Here is a 15,609-nt window from a genome sequence, read left to right as displayed (position 1 = left end):
AAAAAAAAACGGAGGATTGGCAAAAGATACTAGCTCAGGGAGAATCTTCCTCACACACACACACAAAAACTTTCTAAGTTTCAGGTTCTGTGCTGCACAGGATATAAAAAGACAAGAAAAATCCAATTAGATCTAATTTGGCTGCACACACACATTACTTACAATGTCCAGGGTTGAATTGACAAATGGCTACATAATATCTGCGGCTCTACAGATATTCCTCCTAAACTGTGTACTTGACTAAAAAAGATAATCTTCCCAGATATGGGCAAACTATTTTCAGATGAGCAACTACACACCCCTGATGGGAATCCCAAAACTACTCAAAAGACACCGTTCCTGCCCTGAAAAAATTTACAATATGAAAGGAGAATTTAAAGAAGTATACATAAAAACCACCACACAAGGTTAACACAGTAAATTAAATAATTATAATTAAAAGATGCAAATGAGAGATCACATTCAGATAAAGAGTAGCAAGGAGAGTACAATGAATCAGAGAAGTTTTCTTTTATAATGAGCACTGAGAGACAGAGTGAAACAACATGATAAAGAAACACAAACGTAAACAAAGGGCACGCTCTGCAATGAGCAGCCTGCCCAGAATGAACACCATAATGGAACATAAGAATAAAAAGATAAAAGTGGTGACATCTTACAAGAGAGCCTAGGAGGCCAGGATGAAGATTTCATGCTTCATTTAGTAGGCAAAGGAGCCATGAAATGCAAAGGAGAGATACAATAATGTATTTTAGAAGGATCAATTTGGCAGCAGTTTATATTAGGTAGATCAGATCTATACTTCCCATTCTTTACCTATCTGAATACAGAGAGATGGGGAAATGAAAAAAAAAATGAATAAAACAAAACATGTATGTTACCAGGAATGGGGGTAGGAGTGGTACATGAAAATACAAGGACATAAAGTATGAGGAAAACAGTCTGCCAAATAGTAATGTGGATCTAGCTGAGCTTGGATAGCATGAATTTGCAAAAGATTTCATAAGCATGGTCTTGATATTTCCCCATCAGCATTTCCCAATCCAAAATCAACAGTACAACAGTGAAACATTGTTAGCGGAACAGGAAAACACAGCGGCACACTACAGTCAGGTAGATGCTCATACCTGACTGGGAATGAAAGAGTATCTTCGATAAAGGTGATGGCAGTGAATACCAAAAAAAAGGGGTAGAGACAGGAGCAATAGTATGAGCAGGATTTACTGAAAAATGACATACAAGAAATGAGGGAAGGAGAAATCAATAATGATTCCTGGTTGTTTTGGCTTGAGCAACTGGGTTGATACTAGAGCCATTTATTAAGAAGTAGAAGATAAGAGAAGGAACAAACTTGTGGAAGAAGAGCCACATTAGAGAGGGAATCAAGCATTCTAATTTCACATTTTAGACGTCTGTGACATATCTTAATGGAGATGTCAAACAAGCCATCGTGAATATGAGTTTGGAAAGCAAAGAAGTTCTGAGCAGTAGCTATAAATTTGAGCCCTGACATCATATAGACCGCATCTGAAGTCACAGGAAACAATGAGCTAGGAGAGAATGCAGATCAAAGAAATAAGAGTCTAGGGGCTGGCCCCGTGGCCAAGTGGTTAAGTTTGCGCGCTCCGCTGCAGGTGGCCCAGTGTTTCGTTGGTTCAAATCCTGGGTGCGGACGTGGCACTGTTCATCAAACCACGCTGAGGCAGCGTCCCACATACCAAAACTAGAAGAACCCACAACGAAGAATATACAACTATGTACCGGGGGGCTTTGGGGAGAAAAAGGAAAAAATAAAATCTTTTAAAAAAAAAAAAAGAAAGAAGAGTCTAGCCTTTGGAAACGACAATATTTAGAAGTCAGGTGGAGAATGAATCACAAAGGAAACTGAGAAGAAAAAGCCAAAATGAAGGAAAAAGTGGTGTTTCCAGAAAGGAGAAGAAATAAATACTGGTGAGAGCTTGAGTAAGATGAGAGTGAAACATCATGCACCCAATAAAATTACATATGAAATCTATATTTATTGGCACAGAAAATTGGTTATGACCATACAGCCAAGAGGACAGACTCTGTAGTTCTCTGCCTAGGGTCAAATCTCACTTCAACCACTTAGTAGCTATGCAAACTGTGACACGTTATTTATCCTATCTACCTGAATTTCCCTATCTGTAAAATGGGCATAATAGTAATAATATCTATCTAGAAGAACTGTTGTAAAGATTGGTTACTATATATAAATTGCTTAGAAGACTGCCTGGCATGTTGTAAAAGTTATAAAAGTGTGTGTTGCTATTTATCATTGCATAACAAAACACAAGTCACAAAACTGTGTGCTTTACAAAATATGATTCCTTAATATACATATATATGACATATATTACACATATCTTTAAGAAAAAAATTGGAAAGCTATACATCAAAGTCATAAAAGTAGTTCTCTCTCAGTAGTAGAACTATGGGTGATTTAAAAGTATAATATTGGCTTATTTTCTTTTTATTCTACATGAATGTATTTATTGTATAAATGCAAGGGTTTTTTTTGGTGAGGACGATTGGCCCTGAGCTAACATCTGTTGCCAATCTTCCCCTTTTACTTGAGGAAGGTTCATTCTCTATTTTTTGCATGTGGGATGCCACCAAAGCATGGCTTGATGAGCAGTGTGTAGGTCCGTGCCCAGGATCCAAACCCATGAACCCAGGGCCACCAAAGTGGAGCATGTGAACTTAACCAACTTAACCACTACGTCACAGGGCCAGCCCCAAAATGAAAGAATGTTTAATTTCAAGGGAGAATAATCAGCATTGATGCAATTTTTATAACTCAACAGAGAAAGGTTTCAACTTTCCTAGAATGAAAATAATTAGGATAAAATATAAATATCCACTAAAAATAATTTGACACTAGTTTTACAACAGTCCCCAAATGTTTCTAATTATCAAATACTTAAAGGATACCAATACACTAGCTACATTTATGATTGGAAATGAAAATAGAAGACACAATAAATGGAGATTTTCACATTTTACTCTACGTAATTCTAAGCAATTTAGACCTTGGAGAGTGAGAATGTATTCATATATTAATTTGTATAGTTTTAAACAAAACTACCACCAGGAAAAAATGTAACGTCACTTACTTTTGTTAAGAAGGACGAGTAGGCAATATCACAAAACCAACTAAAAATAAGGTCCCCAAACTTCAAAATAAAATGCAACTTCAAAAACAAAAACGCTAAAAATATTTCCACTGTTAACCATGAAAACCTGTTTTTATACATCTCCCTCAAATAAAGAATCATAAATAATTTCTAATATATATACATTATGTTTAAGAAGGTTAATTTGTAACCCCATTTTTAGAACCTAAACTATAATTTTTTTTTTGAAACTATAATAGTGGCCAACTCAAAAAAAAAAAAAAGCTCCAGGAATGCAGGGGACTTGTCTGAGTAGTTTACCTATATAATGCATTGCCAGTGCTTATAACGGTACCTGACATTCAATAAACATTTGCTAATCAATTAACCAAAGGAATATTTGAAGAATAATGTATGTTCTGTTATAAAGACTATATATTTACCTTAAAAAGACATTTGCGAGGCTAGAATTTGTAACTTCCTTCTTCAAAAAAAAGATTATGTCCAAGATAAGTTAATAAACATAAACAAAGTAAGCATGCATACGGTGGTCAAAAGGTGGTTTCATTGAAAGGTTCATCCCAACACACATACATACTGTCACAGGATGAACCGTGCCGTCCTCCTTCCCCAACACACACGTAAATTCAGACTTTGAAGCCCTAACCTCCAGTACCTCAGAATGTGACTGTATTTGTAGACAGGGCCTTTAAAGAGGTAATTAAGTCAAAGTTGAGGCTGTCAGGGTGGGTCCTAACCTCATCTGACTGGTGTCCTTATAAGAAGAGGCGATTAAGATACACATATGGGGCTGGCCCGGTGGCACAGCGGTTAAGTGCACACGTTCCGCTTCGGCGGCCCAGGGTTTGCCGGTTTGGATCCCGGGTGCGGACACAGCACCGCTTGGCAAGCCATGCTGTGATAGGCGTCCCACATATAAAGTAGAGGAAGATGGCCACGGATATTAGCTCAGGGCCAGTCTTCCTCAGAAAAAAGAGGAGGATTGGCAGATGTTAGCTCAAGGCTAATCTTCCTCGAAAAAAACTAAAAGACACACACACACTAGAATGTGAGCACAGAGGAAAGACCATGTGAGGACACAGCGAGAAGGCAGCCATCTGCAAGCCAAGGAGAGAGGCTTTAGAAGAAACCAAACCTGCTGACACCTTGATCTCAAACTTCCAGCCTCCAGAACTATGAGAAACAAATTTCTGTTGTTTAAGCCACACAGTTGGTGTGGTATCTTGTTATGGTGGCTCTAGTGAACTAACACATCTAAATACACATAAAAGTTACAACAATACTTCTGATTATTTATTATTTATTTACTTAAAATTAAAACATTTAAATCCATAGAAACTGACAACAGCGACAACAGCTAATATATACTTAATACCTATAATGCGTCAGGTCCACGCTAAGTACCATATATGTATAACCTAATTTAGTCCTCACAAAAAAATTTTATAAAATAAATTCTATCATTAGTGCCATCCAAAGTAAGGAAATTAAAGCTTTGATGACAGGAAATTTCTATACTCTAAAATGGAAAAAAGAGTGGTCAACTTTGACTCTACTTCCACAGTACTAGTGTGCTTTATGCAAAAATGACTATTAAAAGTTGAACATTATTACTTTAACTATAAAAAGCTGTTTCTTTAAGCCAATTAATGAAATTAGTATGTGTCTTTTTTTTTCCTAAAGATTTTAATTTTCCTTTTTCTCCCCAAAGCCCCCCAGGGACATAGTTGCATATTTTTTTAGTTGTGGGTCCTTCTAGTTGTGGCACATGGGATGCTGCCTCAGCATGGCTTAACGAGCGATGCCACGTCTGCACCCAGGATCCGAACCGTCGAAACCCCAGGCCGCCAAAGCAGAGCGTGCCAACTTAACCACTCGGCCATGCGGCCAGCCCCAGTACTTCAGTCTTTAAAAGAAGCTTAACTGCTTTTCCAGGAGGCTCCAATTTTAGGCTACGATTTATTACGTATTCACTGTCACGTGCTATTCTAGATGTTTTAGCTCATTTAACACTCATAACAACCTAAGAATAATGAACTATTATTATGTTTGACAAATGAGGACACTGAGTCACAAACAGGTTAGGTAGTTGTCAGAGGTCATAAGGCTGATGTTAAACTGAGAAGTCTTGTTCCAGAGTACGTGCTCTTAATCAATATACTATAATGAATCATATTATTTTCCATAAAAATGAGATGTGATAAAAGATTCAAAAACAGAATCCAAAAAGCAATACTGATATTAGATAAAAATCATCCATGTCAGAGACCTTTCAGGATATTACACAAATTTTGCCCTCCTAGAATTATAGAACTTTTCAGTCTGTAAGAAACGCCTTTTTCAGATGAGGGAATCTACACCCAAACAAATCAAATGACTTGGCATCTTCCTTTTTTTTTTTGGCACCTGAGCTAACAACTGCTGCCAATCTTTTTTTTTTGTCCTGCTTTATCTCCCCAAATCCCCCAGGTACATAGTTGTATATCTTAGTTGCAAGTCCTTCTAGTTGTGGCACATGGGACACTGCCTCAACGTGGCCTGACAAGCGGTGCCATGGATCCGAACCAGTGAAACCCTGGGCTGCCGCAGTGGAGCACACATTCTTAACCACTCAGCCACGGGGCCGGCCTTGATACCTTCCTGACTCACTGCATTTTCATATGCTATTCTCTCTGTGTTTTGCCTCCCACCCGAAGCCTACTTTTTCATGTGGCTAATTTCTTTACATCTCAACTCAAATGTCACTTTCTTACGTCAAGGCCTTTCCTAAGTCTACCTCAACTGAATGAGGCACATCCCTCCATAATTCTGTCTCATAGCACCCAGATCTTTTCCTTCATAGTATTTATCATATTCTGCAAATATTTTACTTGTTTAAAGTAACATTCTTCATCTCCTCCACAAAACTACCACTTTGAGAAAGAGACTATGTTATTGTATCTTTAGAGGCTAGCACTCCTCCTAGAACATAACAGATCCTGATTAAATATTTCATAGATGGATGGATAAATGAACCATTTTATGTCTGACAATTAATTGCTTACATTTACAGAGAACTTACTATATATTCCAGGAACTGTTCCAAATGCTTTATATATACTGTAACATTTAATTCTTACAGTAATTCTATAAGCTATAAATGCTACTCTTAGCTTCATTTAACAGGTAAGAAAGTGAGGCACAAAGAAATTAAATAACTTGTCTGAAGTCACAGCTAGCGAGGGAGAGAGTCAGAATTCAACTGTAAGTAACCTGACTCTCACTCCTAAATACTACAGTATAGCTGCTGTGACACACCAAAGTTACTTGTACAATGAGAATTTTCTTTGCAGAAATTGATTGGTGGGCCCTCTGTGGTAACGTATTTTTAACTTGACCAGAAGAAGCGAAACGAAATGAAAATTGGCATTCTACTATTGTAAAACTTTCTTCAGATGACTGGAAAAACATAATCATAAAAATGTCCCAAATGTGGAACATTCCCTACATATCCACCAACTAATTTATCTACCACATACGAATCAACTTTAAAAAGTTATGGAAGCAACACTTGGACTTTTCCTTTTCAATCTCATCCTTCTTTAAAGAGTCCCTGCCTAAGGTAACAAACCAAGAACTAAAGCCAAAAGAAACATGCTATAAGCTCTTGGGTCAAAGGCGATCAGATTAATGGAATGTTAAAATATCTTTCATTTTTAAAAACATATGACTTTGTTTCTGTCTGTTTTGTGGCCAAAATGAAATTTGAGATGGAAAATTAACAATAAAAATAAAGCCTTCTGTTTCTATACATTTTCCTTTTCTTTCTTTAACATATTAAACTTCAATGATCTAAGTAACCTAACATCAAATAATGACTACCCTGCCACAAAAACAAGACAGGTCAAGGTCTGTTGCATTTCCTTCCAAAAATAAAACTTCAAATTCTAATCTCTCTTCCATAATTACGCCGAATCATAAGTCTGAAGAAACAATGTATCTGTTTCAAATACATGTACTATGAATCTATATATCAAATAGGCAATAATAAGAACGGTTAACACTTAGGGAGCCTCATAACCAGGATTATTTATTTTATTAATTCACTTAATCCCCTACAATGACCCCCACGACATAGATATTATTTATTGTCTGTATGCAATAGGTTGGAACTCAGAGACATTGAGAAACCTGCTGTAGTCACCATGATCTTTGAGTTAGACCACGGCAGAGCTAAGATTCAAATACTTTATATTTTCCCCATCTTATAGGAACTTTCATAACTCAACTGTCATGTACTCTAATCTCTTATCCTCCCAACTAGAGCATTCTACTAACTGAAGCTTCATCACTTTGACTAAAAACAAAAAAACAAAAACAAAACCTCATTACTCTCCAAGGCAGCCCATTCGTCAAATCGACTCCAAATTAACTTCTCAATTCCTTCACTCATACCTCAGATGGCATCGTTTCAAGTCTCTAAGCATTCCATCCCTTGAGTACCCTCTATCAATGTGCCTTTTAAAACAAGGCAACAGGGCATCTAGACTGTATCTAACATTCCAGGCATGGCAAATCATCTCAAAATAGAGAATGTCTATCTCTATCATCTTAGAAACTATATCAAAGCAGTCCAAATTTCCTTTACTATTTTGGGCAGCCACACCACCAATGATCCTTGCCTGGTTTACATTCAAGAAAAATTTTTTTAAAAAATATTGCTCTTTAATTCATAACTACTATTAAGCAACCTATCCCTTGAGTTCCTCACATCAAGTATAGGTCATTATTCTGGTTAAATTTCACTTCTTCCATCTAGCCACTGATCTTCCCAATTGAAAATTTCTAGATTTTGGCTCATAATGTAAAGTCATCCTCATATTTCAGTTTTAGCTCATTTGCAAAATTTTTCAACATGCCACCATTGCCTCCATACAAGTCCTTAATAAAGTGTTTAATAGAAGAGGAGAGAACCCTGAAACCTGTCCCTGGGGATCTCTGTCCAAGGTACCATTCATGCCTTCATCAGTCTCAGAATACAGCTATTAAATTAGTTATAAAGCTGCCTACCCACATGCTTATTCGTTGATATTTCTCCAGATCATCTTCAAATATGTCCGACTTTTTTCAAAAATCTATTGCACTACCCTGATCTACAAGTTCAATAAAGCTATCCAAGAAAGAAGGAATGAAAGAGAAGAAAAAGACAAAGGTTATTCTGTCATGACTTGTTCCTAGAGAAACCTATCCTGGCCCATAGTGATCACTGCTTTCTTGGTGCTCTACCAAAAAGAGTAAAACACTGTTGATTGAAAAACAGAATTCGACTTCCTAATTTAACTATAAGGACAAAAACAGAGCAGTTTCATACTCAGGTGATGAAAATACGATTATTATTATAGTTCCTCATTTAATTAACATTGGTAATAACATGTATAATATTTCCAGTTGGTACCACTTTGGCCTACAGAGATAAATTTCTTATTTACTTTCAGTTACTAAAATGTCATTGTCAGGTTTCTCATACATCTACATAATTCTCAGTTAATTAAGCAAAGATGCTATTAATTTCAACATACTAAATGAAAATACAGTAGTTCTGTTTGAACGCTAACTGCTAGGCAGATTGTGTGTGAAGCCAAGTTGGCCTTATTCTAAATCTCAGTGTTTTAGAGCTGTAAGAGACCTGGTGTTTATAGCACAATTGCCTCCTTTTATAGACAAAGACACTGAGGCTCTCAGAGATGGAATGACTTGACCAAGCTCATAAAGCTAATACTAGCATGGCTAAGCACAGAAATTAGATCTACTCAGAGGCTACTGATAATGTTTCACAAAACCATGTCATCAAAAAGAATAAATAAATAAAACAAATACTTTCTTACCAACTGGACTTCACCAAAAGCACCTCTTCCAATAACTTTTACAACATCATAGTCTTCTGCCTTCATCTGTAGACCTCTGATTTTTTTCACAATTTTCTCATCTATAATAAAAAGACCACCATATTTGTAATATCAATTAGCATATTTATAAACAATATTTAAAAATAACCACCATATTTTTAAACAAATTCTTATTTCAAGAAATAGCTTAGTTTTCAGGTAAATCTGTCAGTTTTTAAAGGCTGCTGTTTAAAAATCTAAGATACACATTAACTTTATATCAAAGAACTGAAACTCTATGGTTTATTAACACATATAAACAAATACTACTTACTGACTCCCAAAAAGTAGCAGTTAAGCTACTCTGTTGCTTGGCAAGTTAGATGACAGCTGAAACAGTGACGACCCAAGCAATCTTGGAGTGCATTCTGAATCATAGCAGAAAGCTGCTATGAAGTTACTTGCAAGGCTAATCTTAGTAATGAATTTTGGGAGCCTACTTCTTTGAAAAATAGTAATCACATATTGTAGATATGGTAACTACAGACAAGATTGTTTAATTAGGAAAACAGCCCAGTCTCTGACAATACCAAATTAAAGAGCTTACTGTGTTGATATAAAGTAAATATTAATTATTTTGAGAATTTCTTATTCTTAGAATTCAAGTAGTTCAAGGGCCAGCCCAGTAGCATAGTGGTTAAGATCGAAAGCTCTGCTTTGGTGACCCAGGGTTCATGGGTTCAGATCCTGGGTGTGGACCTACACACCACCCATCAAGCCATGCTGTGGCTGCATCCCACATACAAAATAGAGGAAGACTGGCATAGATGTTAGCTCAGAGCCAATGTTTGTCACCAAAAAAAAGAAAAAAAAAGAGAATTCAAGTTCATTTACACTTTCATTGCAATCAACATTGGCAAACATTAAAAGTTATCACATACATGACAATAATTATCACATTATCTTTCACTAACTAGAATGAAATGTCTGCATTTATACAAACAAAGTTCATTAAGTCTTCTGGGTAAACACTTTGGTCAAGCTAAGTCGTAACGCTGCTAATATTAATTTAAAACTTCTCTGGGAACTGCCATATATAACCCATTCTGAGACAGCTAAATAGTCTTAAAAATTTATACAAAATCTTGAACTTTACCTAATTTACATACTGTAATTGGTTCTGGAGTTTTGCTTTGAAAATAGAGAATATTAGTATTTAAATAAATCAAATGGCAAACTAAAAATACTTAAGTTTTATAGATTAAAGTTTACAGACTGCAAAAATATTAAATATACATCTCTTATTAAAAATATAACTATACGATCAAATTTGAAGTTTATACATACTTACATCTATTTAAGAAATTATCTATATTCTTATTTTTCCTCAAAGCAGGAAAATCCAAATCAAGGACCAAAGAATTTAAGCCATCCTGTTTAACAAAAAATAAAAAGAGGAAAAAGAAAGTTGTTACAATTTCCAAGCTCTCAAAAAAAAAAAGTCGTGAAGTTTTATTATATGTTGTTCTTGCTGAATAAATGTCAATCTTCTTTGATACGACATTACCACCCCAGTGGCTCCATATCCAACATATCTTAACCAGTTTCCCAACTTCTGCTAGAGAATATTAGGATTGACTCTATCATGTTTTCCTTTCTTCTTTTAGGCAACAGAAAAATGTCACTTAAAAATATGCATCTGCTACTATTTTTGCTAGTCAGATGTCTTCTTTGCTCTCTTTAAATGCCAAGTAAAATTTCACCAAGCTTTTGACTTTAACAAATACACCCAGACTGAGGAAGTTTCCCTTCATTCAACAACCCTTAACTGTGTGCCTGGTGTATACAAAGAATACAAAATCCAAAAATAAATAAAACACTAACTATCCCTACCCTCAGGGAACTGAGCCTCAGAAATAAATTTCCCAGGGCCCAGCCCTGTGGCCTAGTTGTTAAGTTCAGCACACTCTGCTCCAGTGGCCCGGGTTCATGGGTTCAGATCCCAGTCGTGGACCTACAACACTCGTCAGTCATGCTGTGGCAGCGACCCACATATAAAGTAGAGGAAGATGGGCACAAATATTAGCTCAGGGCTCATCTTCCTCAAGCAAAAAGAAGAGGAAGATTGCCAACAGATGTGAGCTCAGGGCTAATCTTCCTTAGCAAAAACAAAACAAAACCTAAATTTTCCCTAAAAACATAAAAATAGGATGTTTCTATTTTCTTTAAGTTTCATGCACTTTCCAGACTTTCTACAACATGCACACATTACATTTATAATCAAAATAGAAAACAGTACATACATATAACCTGGTAGTGGTGAAAAAACTAGTAAGAAACAAACTAAGTCTTAAATTACTCAATGGATATGCCTGTGAAGGAAACAGTATTTGTAAAACACTATGGCATATATTGCCTCATCCCCAAGTAACTCTGAGGAGGGCAGGAGGAAATATTCTCATTTTAAAAATAAACAACCAAAGGTTTAGAGAGATTAAGTGACTTTCACTTGCCCAAGGTTATACTATTAGGAAACGACACAGCAGAATACTAACTAAATCTTAGAGGTCAACATACTTAATTCAGTGCCCTAGTCTCAACAACTAGACCAACACCATGGAGCTTGGAAGGATAAAAAAGAAAGCTGGAAGATTGCAGAAAACAAAACAGCGATAAAGAGACCTTTTGGGAATCTGGGTGGGGGAAAATTACATGCAAAACTTAGAAGGGTAACTTGAGTTCTTAGTTTACTAATTCTAGAAGAATTGCAAATACTATATTTACCATTTAGTTATACTTCACATTTTGAATTTCCATTCTTTAAAAAATATATCAGCACTTGATGAAAATATTCTTTAACAACAGAAAGAGGCAGCCATGTGAGGAATAAATTATAAACATTTTTAATCACAATTAAAATTATCATATCCCACTGACAGCAATAATGCAAACATACAAAACAATCTTTTTTTTTTTTTCAGGGAGGAAGATTGGCCCTGAGCTAACTCTGTTATCAATCTTCCTCTTCTTTTTTTTTTCCTCTCCAAAGCATTAGTACATAGTTGTAAGACCTTCTAGTTCTTCTATGTGGGACACCACCACAGCATGCCTTCATGAGCAGTGTGTAGGTCTGCACCCAGGTTCCAAACCTGCGAACCCCAGGCCACAAAAGCAGAGCTCATGAACTTAACCACTACACTACTGGGCCAGCCCCAAAACAATCTTGATTCTCCTGAACTGAAAGAAAAACAAATACACTGAAAAAATAATAAATATCCAACTTCTAGTCAAGTTGAAATTGTTAAATTCACACTTTGAAACCCTCCCCCCCTTCTCCAGGACAGCTGGATTGCTCTTCAAGGATTCCAGCACTTTAACAAATTGGCTATTTTTAAGTACCAAAATATCAATATACCTTTATTGGTATAATTTTGATGTTTTAAATAAGTTTAAAATGTAAAATCTGAATCACTTATATTCTTGGATATATCCAGATTTATACTCTATTAAAATGTCAAATCAAAGAAAGATCCATTCATTTGGAAACCTTCTTCTATATTTCCATTAACCTCCGGAGGAAGAAAAACATCTAAACTGACAAGGCAAAAGCTCCTCTTACAAGAATAAATATCCTCCTCTAGTTTAGCCACTTTCCAAACAAATAGAATATGAACACTTTATACTAAAATGATAAAAGTAATTGAATTTAAAATCTCCATCTACCCATAAAGAAGACAAAAGAAATTTTTCTTCAAAACAAAATTACAGCTTGATATCAGTAAGAGGATTGATTTCTTGCCTATCCCACAGTGTTGCAAAAGTTATCACAAAGAGATGGTATTATATAAAAATTAAATAATTCTGAAAAAAATCTGGAAATAGTTTATAAATATTTCCCCATAATATCCCCCACTAGTGTAGAATCAGAGAGCTTTTTCAGCAGTTGGAACACTTGGGCAGTTGCTCAATTCAACAACAATACCATTTTGTTATTTTAAACCATTTTTTAAAGATCAAATACTATTTCATTTGTGCATTACCTTTTATTTTTATTTAGTATTTATTACTGAATGATACTATGACACTTCAATCTGCTAGTAATTTGTATTAGAAGAAAATGTAGAATACATATTTATAAATTTATATTTATAATTGAGCTTTTATGTTTATAAATTTTTACATGACATTTTTTCTATTTAGTATCACTTTTTAAGAAATAAATTCTGGATTTTTTTAAGATACCAATATTTTCAGTGTATGAAATTAATATATACTGAGATCCAGTCTCTGGGTTAGCTCAGGACCTGACTGAAAGCCTAGGTCTACGACCTTCCTTGTTATGCAGTTTCATATAAACTTTAGGCAGTAAGATTTTTTTCTTCAGTCACTGTAATTTCAAATGTGACTCTTTCCTTTGAGAGTGATACTAAAACTGAGCTAAAGAAATTTTAAAAAGAATAAAACAAATTAAAGAAAAGCCTACAACCAAAACTCACAGCAATGAAGAAAATTAACACTAGTGATCCCTTTCCCCACTTTCAGGAGAAGATTTAAAAGTCACAGGCCCACTGAAACAAAACAAAACACCACACCTACAGGATATTCAAGGAGCAGAAAAACAAAATACCAAGCAATGAGCAGAAGCTGAAGTCACAAAGACCTACTGGATTTCACGGCAGAAAGCAGTAAAACCAATGACTGAGAATTAGAAGGGCCTAAATGTGGTGAGACCAAAACCAGAATGATTACTGGGAAAACAGAAAACCCCAGCTCCTAAAAAAAGACTGAAAAAGATCTTACTGCCCAAGTTTTATATGAAACTATATAACTAGGTAGGTCAGACACAGCCTTCTGTGAGCTAAGCCCCCAGAACTTGCCCAGTGACTAGATCTCCCACACCTCTAATATTACTAGCTGAGAAATGTGAATCCCCTCCAATACTGGAACTAACTTGGGTTGTCTATATGTGAAAAGTTAGCATCGGGGGAAGGCAGAGAGAAAAGTGTATCATCCTACTGTCTTTCTGAATAAACAAGTACAAGCCAATACACAATTTCTCCCATTACAATTATTACGGTGAAAGAATATACATAACATAATGACCCCTTTTCCTATCCTTTGCAGAATACAGAACCCTTTATACTTTAGCTGTCAAGAAGGAATGAAGTATTGGACTCAATTTCACTTCCCACTACACACTGACTCTAAAAACCTAATTTTTAAAAAATATCCAAATGAAACACATACCCCAAAAAAGGGAAGGAGGTTGGAAATACTTCATCAATCTGGAATGTCTAAAGTGATACGCAAAATGATGGAGACAATCTTGCAGGAATTTCAATTGTTAAACGCAGCACAAATTATGATTTAGCTGAAAATTTTATAAAGTTATAATTTGCCAGCATAAAGGTAGTATTTAAAGCCATAAAACTGCCTAAGACCACTAAAAGAATGCGTTTAGACAAATAAAAAAGGATCAAGAACTGAGTCCTGGGATATGGAGAGACTGGGGAAAAGAGAGGACTAAGAAGGAACCAGTAGCAGTGACGGCAGCGTCATGGCAGAGTGAGCTTGACCAGGACTCCCTCCCCTCCAACATACAAAAAGGAGCAACCATATTCCAACAAAAAATATCCTAATACCATAGGAATCCTCGGAGGCCCACAGCAGCCAAACGACGGAGGGTGGAGGGCTGGAGCCCCCCTCGGAGGAGCTGGAACAGGGTAAGAGAGAACGTCCCTTCCCCCACAAAGACTGGGATCGCTGACATGAGAGGCTCGTGAGGAAAGGAGTGGGGGAGGGGTCGTGCATCGGCAGGATCACCCAGGACTCCCTAGCGCCCTTGCAGCCTAGAGAGAAGCCCTCTAACAGGGCGAAAGCTTTTGCGTGGGGTAACTTCATAGAGCCAAGACCCCAGGAGACCAGATCGCGAGAGCTGATCGGGAAACCGGGTTTGCACGTAAGAGAAAGCACCCCTCCTCCACCTACCCGCGCTGTGCTGCGCTATACTGCACTGCACTGCGCCATCTCGGCTGAAGGTGGAGGGCTCAGAATACGTGGTTCTTAACCCCCATCTAGTGACGACAGGCTGTAACTGCAACCAAATAATATCACAATGGAGAAGACCCATCCTTCTAGCATCCATCAATTCAAGTCTCCAGATCAAAGGGAAAACAAGCACCCAGAATTATGTCCTGAGGACTTGGAAATAAGTAAACTAAACGACAATGAATTCAGAATAGCTATTGTCAAAAAACTCAATTAGGTAAAAGAAAATATAGAGAAACAATTCAACAAGTTCTGGAGTTACTACACAAAAGAGATTGAAACTATAAAGAAGAATCAATCAGAAATACTAGAGATGAATAATACAATGGATCAGATAAAACAAAATACGGATTTTACAATGGATCAGATAAAACAAAATACAGATTCCCTGAGTGCTCATGTGGACACCATAGAGGACCAAATAAGCACAATTGAAGATAGACAGGTTTAATGGCCCCAGACAGAGAAAGAGAGAAAACTAAGACTAAAAAGAAACGAAGAAAATCTCGGAGAAATAGCCAACTCAATGAGGAAATGCAACC

General features: G+C 36.3%; 1 protein-coding gene across 11 annotated transcripts in view; it reads right to left on the bottom strand.

Moving 5' to 3' along the window:
• ROCK2 (Rho associated coiled-coil containing protein kinase 2) overlaps positions 1-15,609 on the bottom strand; it is a 161,807-nt gene that overhangs the window by 82,638 nt on the left and 63,560 nt on the right. For all 11 annotated transcript variants that reach the window (XR_011526737.1, XR_011526738.1, XM_070574462.1 and 8 more), the window contains 2 exons: positions 10,371-10,452; positions 9,020-9,120 (listed from right to left, as the gene is read on the bottom strand). Coding sequence is in view for 9 of the 11 variants with exons in the window: in XM_070574462.1 (XP_070430563.1) it covers positions 9,020-9,120; positions 10,371-10,452 (183 nt within the window). In the remaining 2 variants the exon portion in view is untranslated. The remainder of the gene's footprint in view (positions 1-9,019; positions 9,121-10,370; positions 10,453-15,609) is intronic.

The sequence above is a fragment of the Equus przewalskii genome, chromosome 14 (genome assembly GCF_037783145.1).
Source record: "Equus przewalskii isolate Varuska chromosome 14, EquPr2, whole genome shotgun sequence".
NCBI classification, from domain to species: domain Eukaryota; kingdom Metazoa; phylum Chordata; class Mammalia; order Perissodactyla; family Equidae; genus Equus; species Equus przewalskii.
The sequence above is the reverse complement of the archived record's forward strand: the minus strand, read 5'-3'. Positions and strand labels throughout refer to the sequence as shown.